Raw genomic sequence first — 26,588 nt, 5'->3', positions numbered from 1 at the left:
TTCCAGCTTCCAGGGGTATTGGCAAGGTGTGGTATATGCAAAGTTACATTAATCCAAGCTGAAGCAAAGTTACCATGTATTAAATATCCATACCTGGAACTCTTCTTTAATAGTAACTCACCTAATCGATTCCATGCAACCTCATCCAGAATTATTCCCAGTGTTAATGACGTGACCTCATTCATGTCAATATTTCTTTACAGTTCAGCATATAATAAGTAGATTGCACAATTTGTGTGTGTGTGTGTGTGTGTGTGCGCGCCATCATCCATTTGTTGACTTGCTATCTGCGCTACATATCAGACTTTGCTAAATTATTTGAAGACTACAGAAGTGTATTTTAAACCCTTTTATATTCCTTAGGATTCCCAAATCCGCCAGAGCGCTGCATACAGCCTGCACCAGCCACAGGGAAACAAGGAACATGGCACTGAGAGGACTGGCTTCCTCTACAAGAAGAGTGATGGGTAAGCAGTGGTTTCTTTTAAGTGAGATTGTTGTCTTCATCTCTACTTTGAGAATTTATGGCTAACTATAAGCTTTTTATTATTTTTAGATCTATGTTAAAATGGTTGTACAGTGAAACCTTAGATTACGAGCATACCGGTAATCTGTTCCAGGAGAATGCTCGTAATCCAAAGTACTTGCATATCAAAGCAAGTTTACCTATAGAAGTCAATGGAAACGAAAATAATTAGTTCCGCATTGACTTCAATGGCATGCAGTACCGCATGTGGCCAGAGGTGGGGGGCACCGGAGAGCATTAGAAACACTCAGAAACCCCCAAGGACAGCTCGGGAACTGAGTATTTCCCAGATTTTCCGAACGGCTCCCCTTCGCTCCGGAGCGCCCCCACCTCAGGCCAAGCATGGTACTGCACACCGCTGTGGCTTGAATCCTGCTTGTTTTGTGGGTCAACACTTGCAAACCGAGTCAGGATTTTTAAACAACAGTGCTCGTATTGCGGAATGCTCGTTAACCGCGTTACTCGCAATCCGAGGTTCCACTGTATACCCTTACATATACTCAGTGAAGTGACTATTCTCAAGTGATACACAGAGATGAAATAATTCTTCCTACATAAGTTGTACCGATTTATTTAAAGCCGTCTTTACCCTACATCCATTCAAAAAGCAGAGCTCTGAGAGCTAATTGGACAGATAAGGGACAATCCCCCTTCACACAGGAACTGAGCTGAGACTGTCAATAAGCTGGAGCTCCCTCTCCTGTCACCATTTTTTCTTTCGGTGTCAGGAAAATTCATCAGACGCGACTCATGATTATAGCAGAGAAACAGAAATGATACTTGGTGCTCTGGATTGAGACAGGTACACACTCGGGGATGGGACAGGTGGATCGTGACCATGGCTCTGCCTCCCCCCAGCTTCAGCAGAGCAGAGAGCAGGAGGCAGCATAGTGCTGGATGGAGAGCAGGACTGGGAGCTCCTTCAGTGATTGGTTGCTAGCTTGCTTGCACCAGCTTGTTACTAAATGTTACCTCCAGCAGCTCCTTCTCCTGCCTTCCACACAGCACTATGGCGGGCGGCTCAACTGAAATCTTGGGGGGCGCTGCTCACCCCAGCATCCCCCTAGATCCGGCCTGGCACACCTAGACCTTATAAGTTCACCTATAAAGGGAGAAAACCTTAATTAACTAGTTATTTCCAGGTGTTAACGTCTAGGGGCTCAGTGAATGTACAATTTAACACTACCATTTTGCTGGCATTTAAAGAGAATTAAGTAAAAAAACGTTTTTCTTTTTGGGTCAGTAAAGACCCGGGTCAGCAATGACGTCCAAAAGGTATTATTATAGGCAACATACACATTCGGATTGACAAAATTAGGAAGAATAAAATAAGTTATACACGACCAGAAGGGTCTAATTTTGTAAAATTTTGGGCATTTATGACGGATGGGTGTGTCTCGTGTTGCCACGTTGAATAGAGATGTATGGGTGAAGTAGGCTCTATGAAATTACCTTTGATTGAATAAGCTTATCTATCAGAGATATTACCTCGCTGAGCATGATCCAGAAAATTCCTGCCAGCCCTGTGTGTGTATAATAGGAATATCTCTATTCCACTTGTCTCTAAGGTAGATAAGCCTAAAGAGTTTATTCTACATTGGAGCACCATACAATCTAGCTGAAGATATTCACTTTAGTATAATTCTTCCTATTAGTGTGTTTCTTTGTGTAACTTGCAAATTATATATATATAGTACATACATAAGGGTAGTCAAATTCACTTTTATGGTACAATATGCGAACACATGTTTTGTGTGAATTTTATTGATGGGTACATTTTTCCTTTTTTATTTTAGGATTAGGAAAGTGTGGCAGAAGAGAAAGTGCTCTGTAAAGAATGGCTTTCTCACAATAGCTCATGGCACAGTAAGTCGATGTTTTATTCTAATTCATGAAGAAGATTGATTGCAATTTTGGGTCCCTTTTTTCAACTGCTTTCTTGTTTTAACAGTATTTTATGCGTTTTTTTATCATATTACCCTAGAAAACACGTTTTTGCTCCAACCTGTATTATACTGACTTTTTTTTTTTTTTTTATTGGTTGAAGATTGTTAGTTGCCTACCCTTGTTATTTGTTAAAACCTGGACAAATCAAATCCGGCTGTTTCACCAGTAAAGTGGTTGCCTAAAGGATTTAGATTCTTCTCACTTATTTACAGGATCCCTTTAGCCTCAACAGACCTCAATAGCTGAAACTGCAATTTACACACATAATTGGGTGACTTATCCCAGTAACTCATCCCTTGTTGGACTGTAGAACCTCATACACACAATCTGATTTTATGATGGGAATTGTGTGATGACAGACTGGCCTAAAATCAGACAATTGATATCCACTGACAAATGTTGGATGGCAGGCTAATACATTTTTCGCGGACAACAGTCTGTTGTCAGATTTTCCTATGGTGTGTGCACAAGTCCGTGATACAAAAGTCCAAAGTACAAACATGCATGCTCGGAAGCAATGCTCACCAAACACAACATTAGCAGAAGGTGCCCAAAGGGTGGCGCTAAAGAGCTGAAAACCACTTAGTATGTCATTACGTTCGTGTTTGGTTGACAATTGTGTGGCGTTTGTATGCAAGACAATTTCCTGGCCAACGCCCTTCGGACAAAAGTCTGACGATGTATTTGTGTGTATGAGGCTTTAGTCTGAAGCTTCAACTGGTCTAACGAAGCCTCAAGGCAGACGACCACTGCTGTGCTGTTTCTTCGGATAACCCATAATGCTCTGGGGGTCCCTTTTTGTATATTAACTATATGTAGAAAAAAAAATGCAAAGTTAAAATGAACAATTAACGATCATTAAGACTATTAAGATTCTCCCCTGAAAACCCACTTACTAATGATAAATGATGTCTCCAGTACCGATACTATTTAAATGGAATATTTACTTTGTTGTCAGGCCAACTTACCTCCTGCAAAGCTGAACCTGCTGACCTGCCAAGTGAAAACAAATCCAGAGGAAAAGAAGAGCTTTGACCTCATCTCTCGTAGGTTTCATTAATTTCTCCTGTGTGTGTAAATCAGTAATTGAGTAACAATCCGGTGTGTGTGTGTGTGTGTGTGTGTGTGTGTGTGTATGTGTGTGTGTGTGTGTATATATATAATCTTTTTTTTTTTTTTTTTTACAAGTTCGTTTTACGATCCATGGTGGAACAGTGTTGGTGTGCTAGTGGTTTTTGTATTTATTTTTGGGAAATTGATTACGAAATCTTTTGGCTTTATCCAACACTTATCTGCATTTTATAGCTTTCACTTTTGTGACACATATATCTATTACTAAGTTTCATAAGTTCAAGGCTGTGGCAGACGGCTTCATTAGTTCAGTTTGGCGACTGACTTCCTTATATGGAAATGAACGGCCTGCTCTTTTTTTATTATTATTAATATTGCTACTACACAGGATTTATATAGCGCCAACAGTTTGTGCAGCCCTTTACAACGTTAGGGGCATATAGTACAGTTACAGTACAATTCAATACAGGAGGAATCAGAGGGCCCTGCTCATTAGAGTTTACAATCTAGAAGGGAGGGTCAAGTGATACAAAAGGTAATAACTGTGGGGGAGGAGCTTACAGTTTGGGGTAGGGAATTCCAAAGAATGAGAGAGGCTCTCAAGAAGTCCTGGAGGCAAGTATAGGAGGAGGTGACGAGGGAGTTAGAGAGTGGGAGGTCTTGGGAGGAACAGAGGAAGATTTGGTTGATATTTTGAGACAAGGCTGGTGATGTAGCTCGGGGCTGAGTTGTGTATGGCTTTGTAAGTTATTGTTAATATTTTGAATTTAATTAAGTGGCAGGCAATGGAGAGATTGGCAGAAAGGGGGGTAGCAGGCACAAAGCGGTTGGTAAGGTGGATGAGTCTGGCAGCAGCATTCATGATGGACTGAATAGGGGATAACCTATTTAAAGGTAAGCCAATGAGGAGTCGAGGTGAGAGTTGACCAGGGAGTGAATTAGGAGCTTTGTGGTTTCATTAGTTGGGAAGGGGCATATTCTGAAGATGTTGTGAAGGTTGGGGCGGTATGTTTTGGACACATATTCTGTTATAGGGAGCAAATGCCTCAAAGAACAGGTAGGCAAGCTGTGCTTATTCACCAAATGGTTTCCAGGGAACGAATACAGTTTTTATAGTAATAGTACTACTACTGTATGACTACAAGACTGTACAAAGGCCAGTTTTTTTGTGTTCAGCATTAACTTGCATGCTTATAATTGTAATTACCTTTTCACACTAGATGATCGGACTTACCATTTCCAAACTGAAGATGAGCAAGAGTGCCAAATGTAAGTGTGTTTATGCACATTTTTCCCATTTGTTCACTTATTTACTGATGTACAAAATCCACTCTTTGAAATAATGAAGCTGCCTTTGCTGCGTTCAATCAACGGGTGCACCTATACGGTTATGGACTTGTACACATAGGATGTAAGAAATACCGCTTTTATAGGAGTTTGACTTATTTTTTTCACCTTATAAACACACCTCTGTTAGCCTATGTAGCATTTTACAGGCATATTGGAAGAGGAGAATTTAGAGCAGAGTTTCTCAACCTAGTAGTTCCTTAAGCAATGAGCAATTTCTGCCTCTCAGATAAGTTCTTCCCAATGAGTATTTCTTCCCAATGATCACAATTGTAAGGAGTATTCTTCCCACTGACCATCACCCTAATGTATCTTTGAGTTCAGGGTAAGGTATTTTAAAGCGGTTGTATAGTCAGTTTTATAACTTTTACCTACAGGTAAGCCTATAATAAGGTCTAGGAGATATTCCCCTTACAATGAGCCGCTGACTTCAGTGGCGCATGCGCACAGGGGATTCTCGGCTGAAAGGCCAGCAGACTCGCGTACATCAACATCGTGGCTCCAGCCACTCACAGCGCTGGAGCCGCGATACCCGGAAGACACGCAGAGGCGACATGTCAGCATCATCGGCGTGGACTAAGGTAAGTATTCATAATGAGCTAGTATGCGGTGTCAGCGGGTATACAACCGCCTTTAAGAGTTCCTCTGTGTTGAAAAGGTTGAGAGAGGCTGGTTTAGAGGGTGGAAAAAGGGCACCACCAGGAGAGTAGAAAAACAAATGCGGAACGTGCATAAACGTGCCCAGTTTATGCGCTTTCACGTGTTTCCGTGTCAATGCGTTCTAATGGCCAGAATAAAATAACATCGACTATAAAGCATTAATGTGCATACATGTGTCTGTAATACTTTTTTTAACCAGTTAACGTTGTTAAACGGTGGCAGGTTGGCTCTCCTGCACGATTTACTGTAGCTGTATGGTGGGCGCTTTAAAGGGCGTGCCCTCCGCGTGATGTAGGAGCTGATGCACATGCCTGGCGGCCACGATGTCCGTCGGGCACCCACGATTGCTCCTGAGAGAGAGCGGAGGTATGTCAATGTAAACCGACAGATCTGCTGTTCATACTGGTTATGAACAGTGATCGGTCTCCTCCAGTCAGTCCCCTCCCCCCTCAGTTAGAATCACTCCCTAGGACACACCTTTAACCCCTCGATCACCCCCTAATTTTAACCCCTTCCCTGCCAATGACGTCATCGGTGGCTTTTATTTTTTTTTTTTTTTTTAGCTCTGATCGCTGTATAAATGTCAATGGTCCCAAAAAAGTGTCCGATCTGTCCACCGCAATATTGCAGTACCGCTAAAAATCGCAGATCGCCGCCATTGCTAGTAGAAAAAAAGCCATAAATCTATTCCCCATTTTATAGACGCTATAACTTTTGCGTAAACCAATCGATATTCGCTTATTGAGATTTTTTTTTTTTTTTTCAAAAATATGTAGAATATATATCGGCCTTAACTGATGAAAACGTTTTTTTTTTAAATTGCTGCTGTTTTTTTGTTTATAGCGCAAAAAATAAAAATCACAGAGGTGATCATATAGTACCAAACGAAAGCTCTATTTGTGGGGAAAAAATTGCATCAATTTTGTTTTGGGTACAACGCGACTGCGCAGTTGTCAGTTAAAGCAACACAGTGCCATAGCGCAAAAAATGCTCTGGTCATTAAGGGGGGAAAGTTTTTCGGGGCTGAAGTGGTTAGAGCAGCTTTTCTCCAGGAGAAAGGGCATTCAGAGGTGCAGAGAAAACACTCCAGTGTGCATGACGCCGTTATCTGATCTATATACAGTACATGTTTCTTTTCAGATTCTGCCATCTAGAGGCTTATCTAGGAACTGCAGGTTCTAAATAGATACACTGAACAACTTTCAAATTGTTTCAATTGTATTAAAAAAATACTTGTATATGCCAAATAAAATGCAGGAATCGGATTTGGCTAATTTTATAATGGGCACATCCTAAAAATATAAAAGCAATGTGCTCTTGAATAAAAAATAAAAAAAATACAGTTGTACCTAAATAGTCCTTTTTGATTTGTGATGCAGCAAGACTCTTCTTCCCACCACAGTAGAGTGCAAACACTATTACTGTAAAGGTCTTGCAATTGGTGAGAAATATGTTTCTCTATACCACTTATAAGTATTGGTTTGCTTATGTGATAAATCCATATTTTAGAACTTTGGTGTGCATACTTTTTGGGAATGCTGTGCCATTGGATTGATGGTGATTGTTTTGGGTAACATAGGCTCAATGTGATATTTTCATGACCACTTTACTAAAAAAAAAAAAAAAGTTTAGCCAGCAGCAGTGCACATCATAGAAAAAAAAATCATAAGCACAGCAATTCTTTACACAAGAATATTTAAGTGGTTTTAATGTTTTGGACAGTTTTTTTTTTCACTTTATAGTGTGGCCTTTAATTCCCCTAACCTTCAAGGGGAAAGAGAGTTATTAGCATGTTTCCCTAAAAAGACCCAACATTGCACCTTCTAGGTCAACGTGACCAAGGTTTCCTCTCTGACTGCTTTCTCTTCCTTTGGGTTCATCTTTCTCAAAGTGGTTGGCACTAAAGTCTGCACTCTAAGGGCCCTTTCACATGTCCGCTCCGCTCGTCCGTGTATTACAAGTCCGTTTACGGACTTGTAATACATCCCTATGGGATCGCGTCCGTTAGCGGATGGAGCATCCGCTAACGTCCGCGACCATCCGCGTCCGTCGGGATCCGGTTTTGCGGACGGAAGAAAACCCTATTTTTCTTCCGTCCGGCGGCACGGATCGGATGCAGACAGACAGACGGTCCGTCTGCATCCAATCCCCCATAGGGGAGAGCGGAGCAGAGACAGGGCGGTCTCTGCACTGTGTGCGGGGACCGCCCTATCCACCGACAGCTCAGCGGGGATGACTGATGATCCCCGCTGAGCTTTGGCGGACACACGGAGTGGACACAGAAACGGTCCGCTCCGTGTGAAAGGACCCTAACTCAGTCAGTCTTACATGGAGCTGCTAGAAGTGGAGTTATCCTTCACAGGAATATCAGGGACTGCAATGTTCAGTTTACTTGCAGGAATACAGTCTCTTACTAAATTGAACCTTCTGAATTACTCTCCTTTTTTCAGAGGTTAGACCTACTGTACTTTGCTACGGTACACATACAAGCATGCAAGAAACGTAATGAATTTCCAAACTTTCATAACTCTATTTTAACTGCATAGTTTACCATGTTGAACAAGTCATCTCAATGTTGCAGTGCTGACTTTGTAAGAAATGGAATTTCATACTTGTGATCTAACCTGTCCTACAAGTTGAGGGGAAAAGGCAACTATGTTTTAAAATATATCAGGTGAGACCTGTCCGAGTCATTGTGGAGCCTGGGAGCAAACATTCTGTTAAGTTTGTTTACCTAAACTTCATGCCAGCTTGAAATTAAAATTGATAACGAAGATTTTTATGGTTTAATAAAATGTCCCTAGATTAGATAAGCTGAGTTACCTGGGGTATCCTGAACCAGGAAGCCCTCTATTATGTCAACTCCTAGCTGATGGAAAGTAGAGCATGTTGGATTTTGGGGCTCCTGGGGCATTTTAGCAGCTACGCAAAGGGGTAGGCACAGTGGGCCAGATTCTGAAAGAATTACGTTGCTCCACGGCAGCGTAACGTATGTGATTTACGTTATACCGCCGCAGGTTTACAGCGCAAGTGCCTGATTCACAAAGCTCTTACCTGTAAACTTGCGGCGGTGTAACGTAAATCCGCTCGGCGCAAGCCCGCCTAATTCAAATGGGGCGGGCACCATTTAAATTAGGCGCGTTCCCGCGCCTAATTTACTGCGCATGCTCCATCGGGAAAATTACCCGACGTGCATTGCGCTAAATGACGTCGCACGGATGTCCATTTGTTTAGACGTTAACGTAAATGGCGTCCAGCGCCATTCACGGACGACTTACGCAAACGACGTGTTTTTTAAATTTCGACGCGGGAACGACGGCCATACTTAACATGGCTTAGAACAACTAGGGCTCAGCCCTAATTTTACGCGGCGTATTTCGACGGAAACAACGTAAAGTTAGATAGACAGGCAGCGCGGACGTTCGGGAATCGCCGTAACTAGTCATTTGCATATTCTACGCCGACCGCAATGGCCTTGCCACCTAGCGGCCGGCCTAGAATTGCATCCTTAAGATCCAACAGTATAAGTCAATTACACCTGTTGGATCTTAGGGCTAGCTATGCGTAACTGATTCTATGAATCAGCCGCATAGTTAGGACGGGCAGATTACAGAGATACGACGGCGTATCTCTTTTGTGAATCTGGCCCAGTATTTGTAGATGGCCGCTATACCATCACAGTGCAGCACAGTGGTGCAGTGAGTAGCACTTTCTCCTAGCAACAAAAGGTTCGCTGGTTCGAATCCCAACCATGACACCATCTGCCTGGAGTTTGCATGTTCTCCCTGTGTCTGCATGGGTTTCCTCCGGGTACTCCGGTTTCCTCCCACACTCCAAAGACATGCTGGTAGGTAAATTGGATCTCATCCAAATTGGCCCAGTATATATGTATATATGTGTGTATGACTGTGTGTCCCTAGCGTGTCATGATCCTACGGGGTAAAAATGACCGCACCAACCAAGCAGATACTGGCTGGAAAAAGCGCCCAGAGGCGATTCAGTTCGCATGCGTTGAGCTATACAAGTCATTCATTCATTCATACGCTTATAGGGGCAGTTGGGTAAGAGAAACAAAAGGTTTTCTTTAATGTGCACTTTTACTTTGGGGAAAGACACTAAGCTAATCTTTTATAAATGTTTTTTTCAGCACAAATCGGTGACTGCATGTCACTGTCAGAAAGTGAAGGGTTTCTGCTGCTCCCTGGGAGTCCCAAACGCACCAATTCAGCTTTCCAGAAAAGTGTGCTTACTGTTAGCGTCTCACAGTGCAGTACAGCTACCTCTCATTTGTTTGCTTAGAGATACTTAACATTGTAAGATCTAATGTAAGCTTTGCAGGCCATAAGCAAATTCCTTTCCTGCAACCACGATTCCCCCATCAACAGACCATGCCGACAGGGCAATCCCTTCCATCAAGCCTTTGTGTTCTCCCGGTGGGGGCTGGTGGGGGAAACCGTCTCCATCGAGAGAAAACAGTGAATATTGTTAGCAGCTGCTAGCGATAATTGCAAGTAAGTCCGGCAGGTTGGTTGCACCCAAATTGATTGATTAACTTGGTACATTCGTCCTGGCCATACACCGCTCAAAGCTTGGCCAGTTCCTGATGAATCGGCCAAGAGTCAAACAGTCTATTTCTGGCACAATGGTAATCAGGAAGATGTCTGGAAAGATTCAAGGATCCTTGAATGCAGCAGAGGTACTTCAAAATTACCGTTCAACTGACATTAGTAATCCACACTTGGGAGAAAGGGAGAAAAGCAATTCTAATGTGGACAAATGCGCATGTACACAAGCCCTGAGGTTGTTTGTAGAAAGTCTTCCAGCACCTTTGGTGGTAGAAGGGTCCATAAGCAGCAGTAAGAGTCGGTTGTTGGAAATGATCGGTGCATGAGGATCTTATCAGGGGAACGATCAAAGTCCCTCATAAAGTATTGCAGGTGAATCCCAGTGCTTCAACAACCTGTCAAGAAGAATCAGACTTTTCCCTCCCATCATTCTTGGGATTATATCTTCCTTTCCTTTTATTTTTAGAACTGCAAACCAGTTGTTGAATATTCATATTCTATTCTGCATGCATTCTCTAATATGCTTTTTGGAATATACTTTGTTGCTATGTTTAGTAGTATTTGCTACAGTTCCACTCCTCTCCACCAGCAAAGATTGGTAGACATTGGAGTAACTAAGCCAAGTGTCCCTTCCACATTCTCTACTCTTTCCTGTATTTTCTATTTCATGATATACTAGATGCACTAATGATGCTGGGTTTCAGAGAACCCTAGCATCCCTGCTATCTGATGGGCTGTACAGAGCTGCGTTCATCTGGGCACATAGAGGGGGCTTTAAAGACAGTGAGGTTTCTTTGTTCGGTGGATTTTTATAAAATTCTAAGTGTAAGCCATTAGGGGATAAACCGATACAGAACAGTTCAGACACGTTTAGCCAGTGCATTTTCTTTATAGATACGATGTGTACAGTATAACCCAACTATGAACACAGGTATAAAAGGCAATGTGCAATAAGAATTTAAAGAGGAGTGGGGATAGAGAATGACATGGGGTCTATCAGACGGATGAGGAAGAAAGGGTGACCCAGGAATCTAACCTCCATATGGTGGCTGTTAGAAGGCTGGCTGGAGGCTAGCCTGCATTTGTAGGAGGAATCTGAGGGGTATATATCCCTCCTCCTCTGTCTAGGGCTGCGTTGACTTGTTTTTCATGGTTCCCACCCAGTTGTTTCCCCCAAACCTTCATACATACATATACACACCGTACCTTTTTCATATTCGTACATTTAGGATATGCTGTCTTTTAACCGTCCTGACCAGCTAGGCCAAGGCACACCTCAGGTCTTGGTGTTTGGGGTTATCGCATTTCCAAGTGAAGACTCTGGCCCAGATTTTCGTACATGGGCGTAAAACTGTGTGGGCGTAACGTATCTGGTTTATGTTACGCCACCGCAAGTTTTACAGGCAAGTGCTTTATTCACAAAGAACTTGCCTGTAAAGTTGCGGTGGCGTAGCGTAAATCCCCCGGCACAAGCCCGCCTAATTCAAATGAGCTGGGTAGGGGGCGTGGAGCATTTAAATTATGCACGTTCCCAAAAAATATCCCAGGGTGCATTGCTCCAAATGACGTCGCAAGGACGTCATTGGTTTAGACGTGAACGTAAATGGCGTCCAGCCCCATTCACGGACGACTTGCGCAAACAACATAAATTTAAAAATTTCGACGCGGGAACGACGGCCATACTTAACATTGGTTGCCCCTCATATAGCAGGGGCAACATTACGCGTCGCAAATCTAACGTAAATGTCGTAACTTCACTGCGTCGACCGCGCATACGTTCGGGAATTCGCGTATTTTGCTAATTTGCATACTCGACGGGGAAAACGACGGAGGCGACACCTAGCGGCAAAAAAGAAAATTGCATTTAAGATCCGACAGCGTAAGAGCCTTACGCCTGTCGGATCTAATGGATATCTATGCGTAACTGATTCTAAGAATCAGTCGCATAGATACGACGGCCCAGATTAGGACTTACAACGGCGTACATTGCGTTGCGCCGACGTAAGCCCTTTGAGAATCTGGGCCTCTAACTACAAATTATGTTAATTGAACCTGGTAAGGGTTGCGTTCATTCTAGGAGACCACGATCAAGGTTTGACGACGGTGAGTAAATACCTGTCCAGGGTTTCTAAATATGCAGATAATATTCAGAAATCTGCTTTGTCAATAGGTTATAGTGGTTCTAAAGGTAGCATTTGGCTCCTGCTACTGTCAACTGCAGCCTGTGAGGAGAGAGCAGGGGGTGGGGCCGAGCCACGTGACTTGGGAATCGAGCTTGCATAAGTTCCCCCATAGCAAGCAGCTTGATCTAGGAGTGCTCGGCTGGGGGAGGAGTCAGGAGTGCTGGTGGGGAACCCCAATAGAGGAGGATCTGGGCTGCTCTGTGCCAACCATTGACCAGAGCAGGTAAGTATGATATGGTTGTCATTTGCCTTCAAATTACATTTACAATCGCTGTAAGCTTTCATTTTTAATGGACCATCATTTGGGATTTCTTTTTTATGGCCTTTCTTGTTGTGAGGCATTTTAAAGCTACAAAAGATGCTCACACAATTTTGTCTGCAATTTCTAGATGGATGTCCGTGCTCCAGAACAGCAAAGAAGAAGCTCTAAACAATGCTTTCAAAGGAGATCACAGTACAGGCGAGAACAATATAGTCCAGGAGCTGACCAAGGAAATTATATCTGACATCCAGAAGATGCCGGGAAATGATGTATGCTGTGACTGTGGAGCAGCAGGTATAATTAATTGGCTTCTATACCTAAAGTATATGTAAATCCCCATAATTTACTAATCTCATGCAAGCTTTAAAGCGGAGTTCCACCTAAAAATGGAACTTCCGCTTAATCCACTCCTTCCCCCCTTACATGCCACATTTGGCATGTAATTTTTTTGGGGGGTAGTGGGGGGGTCAGGAGGATTGGGACTTCCTGTCCCACTTCCTCCTTCCGCCGAGAGGCTGGTAAGGCGATTAGCTTAATCGCCTTATTGCAGCCCCTCCCTGTAGGCGAGCGCCTGTCCCATTGGACGGCGCTCACGCATGCGCAGTGTCGCTCGCGCATGAGCAGTGGGTGCCCAGCCGTGAAGCCGAAAGCTGTCACTGCCGGGTGCCCACACTAGGAATGAAGACGCCGGCCGGCGAGGGGGGGCGAGGAGCGGAGCCCCGGCCGGCGCGTCGCTGGAACCGTGGAGCAGGTAAGTGTCTGTTTATTAAAAGCCAGCAGCTACACTTTTTGTAGCTGCTGACTTTTAATAAACATAAAAAAGGCTGGAACTCCCCTTTAAAGCCAGGTTTTAGTGATCTTTAAATAGTTTGTTTAAACCAAACTTGCCCAAACAAACCCAAACCCGTGCAGCAACTTTGTGCAGTGTATAAACTTGCATGTAGTATCAGCTACATACAGTATACAGTCCTGTGTCCAGGAGCTGGATGTAACCTTCCTGTCCTACTCATGGAAAATAATTGAGTCAAGCTGAGCACTGCTCAGCTATTCACAGAAGGCTTTGTATTTTATTAATGATTGGCTGAGGTGGAGGTTGTGATGTCATCCGCCCACCTCTTCCTCTGAGCCCATCAGAAGAAGCTTTGTATTCATTCATTAAATACAAGGCGTCCTGTGAATGGTTGTGCAGCACTTAGCCCAATTCTGTTTTGTTCCATGAGCAGATAGGACATCCCCATACCCTTGCCAGAAGACAGCACTGGTGCTACATACAGTTTATGAAATGCACACAGCCGCTGCATGCTTTATTAAAGGAAATCGTTTATTTGGACTAGCTTAGGCCAGACAAATTATGAATTTAAGCTTTAATGTGTTAATATAATTTCAAAGGTCATTTTCGATCATATGAAAGCTTTAGCTTTAATTAAAGCCTGCCATGAAGGTTCTTCTCTTCTGAATTGTGCACCTACATTGTCAGCTAGTTATACAGGCCTTCAATTGAGGCTACGCATGGTCATTTCAGCTTACATTGCACAGACATGGTCAACTGTTGTCACCATAAGGAAACCATGCCACTGTAGTGCATGCATGTAGACACAAATTTACTGCAACATGGTTGCAGGAGATCAGCAGTAATGAGTAAAACCAAGGATGGAAAAAAGGATTTTACTAAAAAACATGGCAGTTATTTATGATACACGGTATCTACTTTAGTACCACCAATCTGGAGATGTGCCTTTTACTAAAGAGCACCTGTAATTTAGTAGAAAACACAGTGATGCAAATCTTAGTGTATTGTCAACTGTAGAAGTCCTGCTGGAGAACTTTTTAGGTTTGTTCCCATGGCAGAACTAGGAGATGAGCTATAGGCAAGGTGGGCATGACGGTCTGTTTTAGTGGCAGATGAGTGTCAGACAAGACCAGAATTTGATGTCCGATGTGAACATTTTCTTTTCCTCAAGTTTGTTTTCTATGCAGCTTGTTTTGTCTGCTTTTTCATCTGTACAAAACTTTTTGAAATTACATCTAACCCGCACCCTAACTTCATAATGCCTTAGTAGTAAAATGCAACTCTTAAATGGCCATTGCACAATTGTGCAGAAAGAAAAAAATATCAAATCGCACTGCTAAATCTACTGAACATTGCAGAACTGGGAAATTACAGGACACCGACTACAAAGCCTTTTGCTTTTCCAGTATGCTGGAAAAGGGTTCTACAAGGCTTTCTAGTAGCAGTTACTTAACGTAATTGTCTGGCCTCTTCAAGCAATTAGTTCTTCCAGAGGATTTCATTCATGCCTGGCTGGACACAGTCCAGAGTCTGCATAAAGCTCTTTATTACAGAGTGCTGACATTAATGTTAACACCACCTCTCCAGAATGCCTAATTGAATTTCTAATGAGAGTACAAAGTGCCTAGGATGGCTATATGCAGCAGAGGAAAAACATCTCTAGGCAATGATACAATCTCATTCCAAAAATGTACACTTAAACAAAATAATTTCCAAGGAGGAAGTTAGAAGTTTCCATTAAAGGCTTAGACCAGTGTTTCTCAACTCCAGTCCTCAAGGCGCCCCAACAGGTCATGTTTTCAGGATTTCCCTCAGATGAAACGACAGTGAAACTGATCAAATCACCTAAGCCTGAAAACATGACCTGTTGGGGCGCCTTGAGGACTGGAGTTGAGAAACACTGGCTTAGACCATACCTGCCACAGTCTTCAAGATTTGGAACTATAACTCCCAGCATGTATGGAAGGCTTTGCAGTTATTCCAACATCTCTGGCCTGCTAAGAACATATCTTTTTTGATCTGAATATGCATTTACGTTATCTTAAAAGTACAAAATGAGAGTTACAACCTCCTAAAAGTAGAACGAAGTCATATAAAAGAAGCCTTGAAATGTATGTGAGGACAAAGCCAGCCTGCCCAGGGCTTCTATTCTTTTTCTTATATTAAAGATATAGCTCACCCACGGGGCAGAGAGTAATGGAAAAAAGTACAGTATTGGGGCATAACATCAATGATAAGATTTTCAAAGAAAAGAAGAAATACAAATAACGTTGCATGGTAGCAACATACAGATACCATGTATAGGTATAAACGTAAAAGATATTCTCTTGCGCTAGTGCGGGGGGCCTTAGTAAAAGATGGTAGTATTTTCTGATGATATAGAAAGTGATCATGCGTGCCCCGCTGCCTAGGCTGACTAGGGGAAGTCCAAAAGGCTATGTATGAAAGAAGAAAGGCACGTGACCTAATACATGAATCAAGATAAAGTTTATTCTAAACAAATGGGTATATACAAAGAAAAATACTATGTATTCATTTAATAAATAAATCACAATGTTCTCATTTGATAAAATAGTAAAAATTGATGCCCATACAAGGGATAAAATTAATCAATGGCTAACGCATTTCGAGGGGTTTCCTCTTCATCAGAGCAGATGGGAGGTGTATCACACGGTGGATGGTACATTTTTGTAATAGTGTAATAGTGTTTCCTTCCACATCGCAGCGCTCTCAGTGCCGTAGGGAAAAGTATATACAGATGTTGTCTATTGATAGTTGGTCTTCAAGACCCAATGGCTGGTTTAGATGCTTGTGGTCAGTGGCTGAATGCCAGAGTCGTTACTTGCACTCCTCCTGCCGGGTTGCTGTATGGTGCTGTGTAGAGTCCTGTGCTGGATTGCAGTCCTATGTAACTGATCCTCTCCCATACAAAATACTTTAACAATATGTCATTACATATATCATATGCAAATTAATTAAAACAGTAAGATAATAGACTGTAGAATAATTTGTTACATGATCTATAATCCAACCCCCCAAAAATGTAATATATTGTACCTTACCAGTTTAGAGATGTGGTGGCTGCTTTAGTTGTATTTTTTCAGGTTTCTTTCCCCTTTATTTTCATCTATTGATCCTGCGATTTAACAGGCTTTTTGTCTATATTTATATCTCGCCCCTTTCTTCACGATCTATGGAGGTAGCCATAGTTTTTATCCAGGTTGGACTTAAGCCACATCTGCTTTTGTTCATTACATGCAGGTTTATAGGGTTAGTAGTTTACAAAGGAAGATTTTTTTTTTTTTCCCTACCCGTTTTGCTCACAGGAATTGACAAGGACCTGACATTTCTGGTAAGATCAACAGGTATTTTCTGTACTTGCTGAAAAATTTCTTAGCCTGAAAAACACAAACTTATACAGCACCCACCTCTGAAAATTGGTAAGCTGCAATATGTTCCATTTTTGTTTCGGGGTTTAGCTATACTTTAACGTAAGATCATACTCAATATACATAATAACAGGAAGCGTTAATGTTAATTGATTTGGACAGTTGCTTGTATTTTACATCTTTATTAGGGGGGGGAATGAGTAAATGAAAAAGGTGGGGAGAGTGGATTTCCAGATTTCCCCTTTTTGATAACTCATACGTGGGGAGGAGGTTCCCTCCAGAATATCTATGGTGCCTTGTCTTTGCATCTGGGCTCTTTTTTTTTTACTATTCATTCATATCTGTAATTTTTTAAACCACCCCACTGCCTGAAATGACAAAAATGGCTAAACTCAAACCCTGAATCCAGATCTTCTTTCAAAGTAAAAAAAGGTACTTGACTCTCCTCTGTGGAACCCCAAGCTAATTAAATAACTACAATTTAAAGTCTGTTCAGAAGTGGAGACTTCCAGGGATATTGATCTCCCTCTGCATTCCACTGTTCCTCCCACCATATCCCCCCCCCCCCATGTTCTTACGGAACGCAGTAATGAAGAATGGGGTTGGTGGCGAAAACTAATGAGCAAAGCAGGGGCCCAGAAATCTGACCTACCCCAAACTGTCAATTTCTGAACAGAATTTAGATGGCCAGTGCCCCAATTGTAGCAGAAAATGGTGGTTCTGGCAGTGGGAGAATCTTTGTTCAGGTTTTTATTTTAGTAACATAATCACATTAAAATTCCTTTGATATTGGTAAAGTGTTCTGGCAACGCCAGTTCTTGAACTTGTGCAAATAGATACTCCCAGCTTTGCCCATGGCAGGCCTTTGGTTGTGATAAAAAGAGGACTGTTGCATGTCACAGAATAATATGACAAGAGGTGTAATCCTGCCCTTGAGAACGTTTGAGGTTTGCAATTCTTCCTTGATTCTCTTTATTCCTATACTGTACAGCTGGCTGATTGGTTGTAACAGCTATATGGACCAGTCCATGCTTCCTTCACATACATTTATAAACATGGCCCAGCAGTTCAATCGCTGATGGGTCCTAAAGGACACATTGATTTTTTTATTGAATTGCATGTCTATATCAAACGTTGAAAATAAAATAAATCTTTTTACTTTTACAGTTTTAGTACATTCTGGACTGTAGTGTATGCTATCACATTCTTGCATCAAGCTTCTCACCCCTTTCCTAATTTGCCATGTAGACTCTATTAAGCCTCGTACACACGCACGGTTTTCTTGCCAATAAAACTGCTGGCAGAGCTTTCTTGCCGAGTAAACCGAGCGTGTGTACGAGGCATTGAGGTTTCTCGTCAACAAAGCTGCCCAGAATCTCCACGAGAAAAATAGAGAACCTGTTCTCTATTTTCTCGTCGTGAGATTCTCGGCAGTGTTTTCCTGACGAGAAACCCAAGCGTGTACTTACCTCTCCATGGAAAACCGTGCATGCTCGAAATGACTTTGACGCATGCACGGTAGCTTCCAATGAATAGGTAGGGTGAAGCAAGATGGCGGCGATGGCATTGAATGTGACAAGCGCATGCTCGTCGTACTCGATGACGTCACCGCTTTCGTGCCATTCAAAAGAACGGCGGTTCTTTTGAATTGAGTGTGTTCTTGGCAAGAATCTCGTCAGCAAAAACAATGTTCGTTTCCTGACGATTCTGGGCCGTGTGTACAGGGCTTAACACTCAGCTACATGTGACCATCCTGAGCCAATTTGATGATTGTGGTGCTGGCTGGGAAATGCTGGCAATGTAAATTTCTGAGAAGCAGAGTGAAGTAAACAAGCTATATGCCAGCAACTCATTTTTTTTAACCAAAAATAGTAATTATCATAGGTAAGCAGTCATCACGGTAAAATGTTGTGGTTTTATGCACACATCTGTAAAAAAAAAAAAAATGCATTTCAATGCATTTTTTGTCTACAGATCTGGATGAAGGTATATTGTTTTCAATGGGGACATGCAAAAAGGTGCGTTACCAAGCGCTGTGTTCAGATTGTAATCTGCATCTGAAGACATGCATTTTACTCACTTTCGCATGTAAACACTTGAATATGCGTATACATAATTCATTCTGGGAATAATCAGAAAAATCAGGTGGCTATATGCGTTTAAATGCATAAGTATCTTTACGCTTTTAAACGTATCTAAACGCAAGCATTTTACTGATTATGCAGAAACATTTGTGCCAGAAGTACCATGTCTATATGATCCGTAACGTACTTACAGGGTATGTCTGTGTGCATGCAGCCTATAAATGAAAATTATATATACATAGTTGTGATGTTCTTGGTAGACTTTTTGAATTTGGTGTTGTCGTTTTAGTAGTCCCTTTTTATTAAAAGCTTAACTTTTTATTTTTATTTTTTTTCCATAAAGATCCCACCTGGCTTTCTACTAATCTGGGTATACTGACATGTATTGAGTGCTCAGGAATTCACAGAGAGCTCGGGGTGCATTATTCCAGAATACAGTCCCTCACACTGGATGTCCTGGGAACTTCTGAACTGCTGGTAGGTCATGGTGATACTTTCAGTATTATAACTGTCATTGGATTCCTCTCCTTTATAAATGTTTGTATTTTTGTAATTCTAGATGTAAAATATCCTCCCTGTAAGGTCCTATGGTATGTCTTTATGGTAAATTATATATAGGATAATGTAGTCTCTCCTGTAACGATAGTAAATACACTTGTACCCAAGTCATGTACCTGGCAGAGACTGGTACATGATGAATCTGTTTGTGACTTTACTAAGGTCAGAGTGTCCACACTGGAGACACCCTCCTTTGTGCACTCACTCCTTCCCAAATCACTGTGCCCATCATACACCTCCCAGGTGCAAGACTAATGCCGCGTACACATGGTAGTTTTTTGTCTTGTAAAAAAACTTTTTTTTTTTTTCATTCGAAAAAACTATGTTTTAAAACTTAATTTTAAAAAACGATGTTGCCTACACACCATCGTTTTTTCAAAATGCTCTAGCAAAGCGCATTTACGTTCAGCACATACGGCGGCACTCTGTTCCATTCAAGCTTGCGTCATAACTTGCTTCTGAGCATGCGCGGGTTTAAAAACGTTGTTTTAAACGTCGTTTTAGCCTACACACGGTCATTTTTTATGACACAAAAAACAACGTTTTGAAAAACGACAAAAAAATTGAAGCATGTTCGAATTTTTTTTGGTCGTTTTTCAGAAGACATAAAACAAAGTTTTCCCCACACACGGTCATTTTAAATTACAGTTTTAAAAATGTCATTTTTTTTTCATCACAAAAAATTACCGTGTGTACGCGGCATTAGGAGTTTTGTACAGGGTTGAACAGAGCCTGGGAGATTAGTTCTTCATCAAGCCTGCTTTACTTTTAATTGACAGCATTCAAAAGTGGGCGGATCTATAGCCACTGTTCAGTCCTTTAGCAGGTGTCAGTGAAATGTAAAAAACGGACCAGATGGGGAACTAGTCTCTCAGTTCCCCGTCAAGCTCCACCCACCAGTGACAGGTAATTGCACTTTTGAACAGGGGACTCTCCTGGTTGACATGTAAATGGGGCCAGGGATACAGCTCTGCCCGGGAAGTGGGTTACATACATGATGGCTTTCCAGCACAGGTACGGCCCAGACCTCCTATATGCCAGCTCAGAGTTGGTCCTAATTATGGCTAGTTTTCTAATCTGAGATCTGATTTGCTGTCATAGCGACATGTTCTTAATGTGGTGGTAGTGCTTATGTTGTGGTAGAACTTCTTGGATTTTCCACATGTGTCGGTAAAGTTACCAACACTGATGCCAATGCCTGAATTAGGCGCAGGTAGTTCTTAAGGGATATACTGCCAAAAATGTGTCATTGGGGCTAATTTGAATTCACCTGACAGTGTATTGATGTCACAGATCCCCATTATACATTTATAGCCTTAGCCAATGGAGAGCTCTAATTTGTACATGCAATGTACAGTGGGGAAAATAATTATTTGATTCCCTGCAGATTTTGTAAGTTTGTCCACTTACAAAGAAATGAAGGGTCTATAATTTTTATCATGGTTTTATTTATTTTTTTAAATGATAGAGACAAATATCAACCATACATCCAGAAAAAAACATGATACAAATGTTATAAATTGAGTTGCAGTTCAGTGAGTAAAATAAGTATTTGATCCCTTACCAACCAACAATAAGTCTGGCTCCCACAGACTGGCTACAGTATGTGCTTATGTGGTACACAGATTAGTCCTGCCAATTTAACCACTTACCCCCCGGACCATATTGCTGCCCAAAGACCAGAGTACTTTTTGCGATTCGGGACTCTGTCGCTTTAACAGACAATTGCGCGGTCGTGCGACGTGGCTCCCAAACAAAATTGGCGTCCTTTTTTTCCCACAAATAGAGCTTTCTTTTGGTGGTATTTGATCACCTCTGCGGTTTTTAGTTTTTGCGCTATAAACAAAAATAGAGCGACAATTTTGAAAAAAATTAATATTTTTTACATTTTGCTATAATAAATATCCCCCAAAAATATATAAAAAAAATTTTTTTCCTCAGTTTAGGCCGATACGTTTTCTTCTACATATTTTTCGTAAAAAAAAATCGCAATAAGCGTTTGATTGGTTTGCGCAAAAGTTATAGCGTTTACAAAATAGGGGGTAGTTTTATGTCATTTTTATTATATTTTTTTTACTAGTAATGGCGGCGATCAGCGATTTTTTTTTCGGTACTGCGACATTATGGCGGACACTTTTGACACATTTTTGGGACCATTGGCATTTTTATAGCGATCAGTGCTATAAAAATGCATTGGATTACTATAAAAATGCCACTGGCAGTGAAGGGGTTAACACTAGGGGGCGGGGAAGGGGTTAAGTATGCCTGGGTGTGTTCTTACTGTGGGGGGGGGGGGGTGGCCTCACTAGGGGAAACACTGATCCTCGGTTCATACAGTGTATGAACCGAAGATCAGCATTTCCCCTGCTGACAGGACCGGGAGCTGTGTGTTTACACACACAGCTCCCGGTCCCCGCTCTGTACCGAGCGATCGCGTGTGCCCGGCGGCGATCGCGCCCGCCAGGCACACGCACGGGAGTCGGGGGCGAGCGGGGGGCGCGCGCGCGCGCGCCCCTAGTGGCGGCTGGGAGAGAGGACGTCATATTACGTGCTCTCGCCCAGCAGAGCCACCTTGTGGACGTATTTCGACGGTGCGTGGTCGGCAAGTGGTTAAGAAGACTCTCCTAATGAGAACTCATGTATAAAAGACACCTGTCCACAGAATCTTTCTTCGATTCAAACATTAACATCATGGACAAGACCAAGGAGCGTCAAAGGATGTCAGGGACAAGATTGTAAACCGGCACATGGCTGGAATGGGCTACAAGACCATCAGCAAGAAGCTTGGTGAGAAGGAGACATCTGTTAGTGATTATTTTAAAAAATAGAAGAAATACAAAATAACTATCAATCGCCCTCGGTCTGGAGCTCCATGCAAGATTTTTCCTCATGGGGTAAGAATGATCATGGAAAAAAGTGAGGAATCAGCCCAGAACTACACGGGAGGAGCTTGTGAATGATCTCAAGGCAGTTGGGACCACAGTCACCAAACAAACCATTGGTAACACAATATGCCGTCATGGATTAGAACACTGCAGCACCTGCAAGGTCCCTCTCCTCAAGAAAGCACATGTACAGGCCCATCTCGAATTTACCAATGAACGTCTAAATCAGGGATATGCAATTAGCGGACCTCCAGCTGTTTCAGAACTACAAGTCCCATGAGGCATAGCAAGATTCTGACAGCCACAAGAATGACGCCCAGAGGCAGAGGCATGATGGGACTTGTAGTTTTGCAACAGCTGGAGGTCCGCTAACTGCATATCCCTGATCTAAATGACTCAGAGAAGGATTGGGAGAAAGTGCTGTGGTCAAATGAGACCAAAATTGAGCTCTTTGGCATTAACTCGGCTTGCCGTGTTTGGAGGGAAAACAATGCTGACTCTGACCATAAAAACACCATCCCTACAGTCAAGCACAGAGATGGAAACATGTTTTGGGGCTGTTTTTCTGCTAAAGGTACAGACTTTGGCGCATTGAGGGGCCAATGGACAGGGCCATGTATTGTAAAATCTTGAATGAGAATCTTCTTCCCTTGCCAGAACACTGAAGATGGGTCATGGAAGGGTCTTCCAGCATGACAATGAGCCAAAACATACCGCCAACTCAACAAAGGATTGGCTCAAGAAGAAGCACATTAAGGTCATGGAGTGGCCTAGCCAGTCTCCAGACCCTAATCTTATAGAAATTATATGGAGGGAGGTGAAACTGTGCGGGGACCGTCCTGTCATCCGGCGGGGATCACTGCCGCTGAGCAAGCAGATGTTCACGGGGGTGGATCATCACGGATCCGTCCCGTGTGAAAGAGGCCTTGGAGGTCCTGCTGCCCCACCTTCCTGTATATTTCCACTAGTGGGCTTTCTGAACCCCAGGCTTGCTCACCTGGTTTGTATTCAAAGGGGGTCTAACCAGCCTTATGTTTTTTTTATTTTATTTTTATTATGAACAGTTAAGTAGGATCCATGAGAACTCCCCATTGGAAGGCACAACGCTGGAAATTTTTGAAGTAGAGATCTGCCTCTGCAGTCCTTTGGAAAAACTTTGCAGTCTTTGTGTTTATTAAAAATATAATTAGATTAACAGTTTTTTTTTAGGACTGGAGTGTGTAATGATTAGTGCAGGACATTTACAAAGGTTGCCCCTAAACCGTATATTTGAGTGTACTTCAATTAATTTTCTTACTCTAAAAATCGTTGAGTTTAAAAATAACTATTTGTCACATTTTTTTTAAATGTTGAAATTCTTTTTCCAGCTTGCCAAAAACATTGGGAATATAGCATTTAATGAGATCATGGAGGTCGGCCTGCCTGCTGATGATACTGTGAAACCTGTATCCAGTAGTGACATGTGAGTTACAGTGAGATCACACTCGCATAAACACCCAGAATTCCAGTGTTTTTATATCTGCATGACAAACGTCTAACAATTTGTTATAGAAGAATGTAATAGAGCGTTCCTTAGAGGATAACCACTTTATTATAAACAGCTCCTGGTCCCTGTCCAGGGGCCTAATCGGGGACATATGCTTGCCTGTTTGAGGACTGTGTGGGGCTATATTTGTGCTATGTACTCAGGCTGCATTCACACCTGAGCGTTTTGTCACCTGAAGCGCGATGCTCAAAAACGCTAGAGGGGAAAAAATACATTATTCCCTATGGAGATGGTTCACATCTCCACTACAAAACGCCTGAAGCTCAAACAAGTTACGGACCTTTTTTGTCGCGCAAATTGGGCGTTTTTGAGCGTTTCTATTTCTCATAGAAAGTAATGAAAACGCTTGATTAAAGCGACTAGCGTGACAACGAGCGTTTGCTACAGGCGTTTTGTCGCTTTATTCAATAGAACATTTCACCCAGGCAGAAGATAAAAAAAATCTACCAACAAGTGATGAAAAGATGATAATTTTTCCTATTGGCTAAAATAAAAAACGTCGAAGTACAAAAACGTCGGATGCCGCTGTATGCAAATTCGCAAATAAGCGTCAAAACGCCGGGAAAAAATGCCGGAAAAAACGACCGAACGACCTACGCTCAGGTGTGAATGCAGCCTAAAAGTTCAGTTATCTTTAAAACACACTTATATTCACGTGGGTCAGCACAGTTCAATCCCCTAGGAGACCTTAGTGCTGGCAGGCCCGCCACTACCAAGACTCCTTTGTCCTAGTTAAGAGGCAGATCGTCTGCTGGGAGCAATCACAGATATTCTTAAAGTAGGAGCATGGGTGCGTGCCGTGGGGAGAGAGTTTTAATCCAAGACCCACTTTAGTATAAGCAGAATAAGAATCATTCTCAAACCTTAAACTGACTCTAATTTGGCTCTTGTTATTTCTCTGGATTGTTGTGGTCAGTAACATTTAAAGGAGGTTAGGGCTTGTAAGTCTGCAGAGAGTATTCACAAGACTGTTTGCAGTTGAGATTACACAGAGCCGTCATGTTTAGGCCTCATGCACACTAGACGTTTTTGGAAGTTTTTACAGCAGTTCTTTTTGGCAGTAGACGTTTTTTTCTGCAGTCCTTAAACTCTCCATCATGTTATTTCGCTGGCTAAAGACCGGAGCATTTTTTGTGATTCGGCACTGCGTCTCTTTATCTGACAATTGCGCGGTCGTGCGATGTGGCTGCCAAATAAGATTTACATCCTTTTTTCCCCACAAATAGAGCTTTCTTTTGGTGATATTTTTTGCGCTATAAACAAAAATGGAGTGACAATTTTGAAAAAAATTCTATATTTTTAACTTTTTGCTATAATAAATATCCACAAAAAAATCTATTTTCCACAGTTTAGGCCGATACGTGTTCTTCTACATATATTTGGTAAATATAATCACAAGAAGTGTATATTGATTGGTTTGCGTATAAGTTATAGCGTCTACAAAATAGGGGATAGTTTTATGGCATTTTTATTAAATTTTTTTACTAGTAATGGCGGTGATCAGCGATTTTTTTTTTTTTTTTTTTTTTTTTTTTTATTGTGACTGCAACTTTATGGCGGACACATCAGACACTTTTGACACATTTTTTGGACCATTGTCATTTTTACAGTAATCAGTGCTCTAAATATGCACTGATTACTGTGAAAATGACACTGGCAGTGAAGGGGATAACCACTAGGTGGCGCTGAAGGGGTTAAGTGTGCCCTAGGGAGTGATTCTAACTGTTAGGGGCGTGGCTACAAGTGACACCTCACTGATTGCTGTTCCCGATGAGAGGCAGCAGACAATCGGTGACAGTGTCACTAGACATAATGGGGAGATGCTTGTTTACACTTGCCTCTCCCCTTTCTGCAGCTCTGTGACCCGATTGCGGGACACCGGCGGACATAGAGACCCGCTGGCACGGTCACGGAGCCGCGGCAGGGGTGCGCATTCCCGCACGGCAGGAATTTCAAAGTGATGTGTATATATACGTTTCTTTGCCCAGCCGTGCCATTCTGCCGACGTATATGTACAAGAGACAGTCGGGAAACAGCTATGTGTCCATGCACACATAGGGCCAGATCCACGAAGAAGTTACGCCGCGTAACTTCTAGGATGCTCCGGCGTATCTTTGTTTTGTATCCACAAAACAAGATACGCCAGAATGGGGGATAGATCTGACTGACGTACGTCTTAGTACGCTGTCGCATCTTAGGTGTATATTTACGCTGGTCGCTAGGTGACGCTTCCGTTGATTTCTGCGTAGAATATGCAAATTAGCTAGATACGCCGATTCTCAGAACGTACGTCCGCCCGGCGCATTTTTTTACGTGGTTTGTGGATGGCTTTTTCCGGCGTATAGTTACCCCTGCTCTGAGGCGTATGCAATGTTCAGTATGGACGTCGGGCCAGCGTCAAATTTTCCGTTGTTTACGTCGTTTGCGTAAAATGTTTGCGAATGGGGCTTTGCGTAAATTATGTTCACGTCGTCTAGGCATTGAGCGGGTGTAATTTAATTTGAAAATTTGACGTTATACTGAGCATGCGCCGTACGAAAAAAGCGTCATTTACGTGGGGTCATGCTTATTTTACATAAAACACGCCCCCCTGTTCCTCATTTGATTTAGGCGCGCTTACGCCGGCAGATTTACGCTATGCAGCCATAACTTTAGAGGAAGTGCTTTGTGAATACAGCACTTACCTCTCAAGTCAGTCATGTCTTGGTAGTCCTAAAACACAGTCCTTGGCCCTGTATCTGAGCATGCTGGTGTTTGCAGTGCCACAACATTTGT

The 26,588-nt window shown here is 42.4% G+C and overlaps 1 protein-coding gene across 5 annotated transcripts in view; it reads left to right on the top strand.

Moving 5' to 3' along the window:
- The window catches only part of ASAP2 (ArfGAP with SH3 domain, ankyrin repeat and PH domain 2), a 344,117-nt gene that overhangs the window by 293,025 nt on the left and 24,504 nt on the right, over positions 1–26,588 (top strand). For all 5 annotated transcript variants that reach the window (XM_040348639.1, XM_040348637.1, XM_040348638.1 and 2 more), the window contains 7 exons: positions 364–467; positions 2,323–2,392; positions 3,432–3,519; positions 4,765–4,813; positions 12,689–12,855; positions 19,168–19,301; positions 23,635–23,729. In XM_040348639.1, coding sequence (XP_040204573.1) covers positions 364–467; positions 2,323–2,392; positions 3,432–3,519; positions 4,765–4,813; positions 12,689–12,855; positions 19,168–19,301; positions 23,635–23,729 — 707 coding nt within the window. The remainder of the gene's footprint in view (positions 1–363; positions 468–2,322; positions 2,393–3,431; positions 3,520–4,764; positions 4,814–12,688; positions 12,856–19,167; positions 19,302–23,634; positions 23,730–26,588) is intronic.

The sequence above is a fragment of the Rana temporaria genome, chromosome 4 (genome assembly GCF_905171775.1).
Source record: "Rana temporaria chromosome 4, aRanTem1.1, whole genome shotgun sequence".
In the NCBI taxonomy this organism is placed as follows: domain Eukaryota; kingdom Metazoa; phylum Chordata; class Amphibia; order Anura; family Ranidae; genus Rana; species Rana temporaria.
The sequence above is the reverse complement of the archived record's forward strand: the minus strand, read 5'-3'. Positions and strand labels throughout refer to the sequence as shown.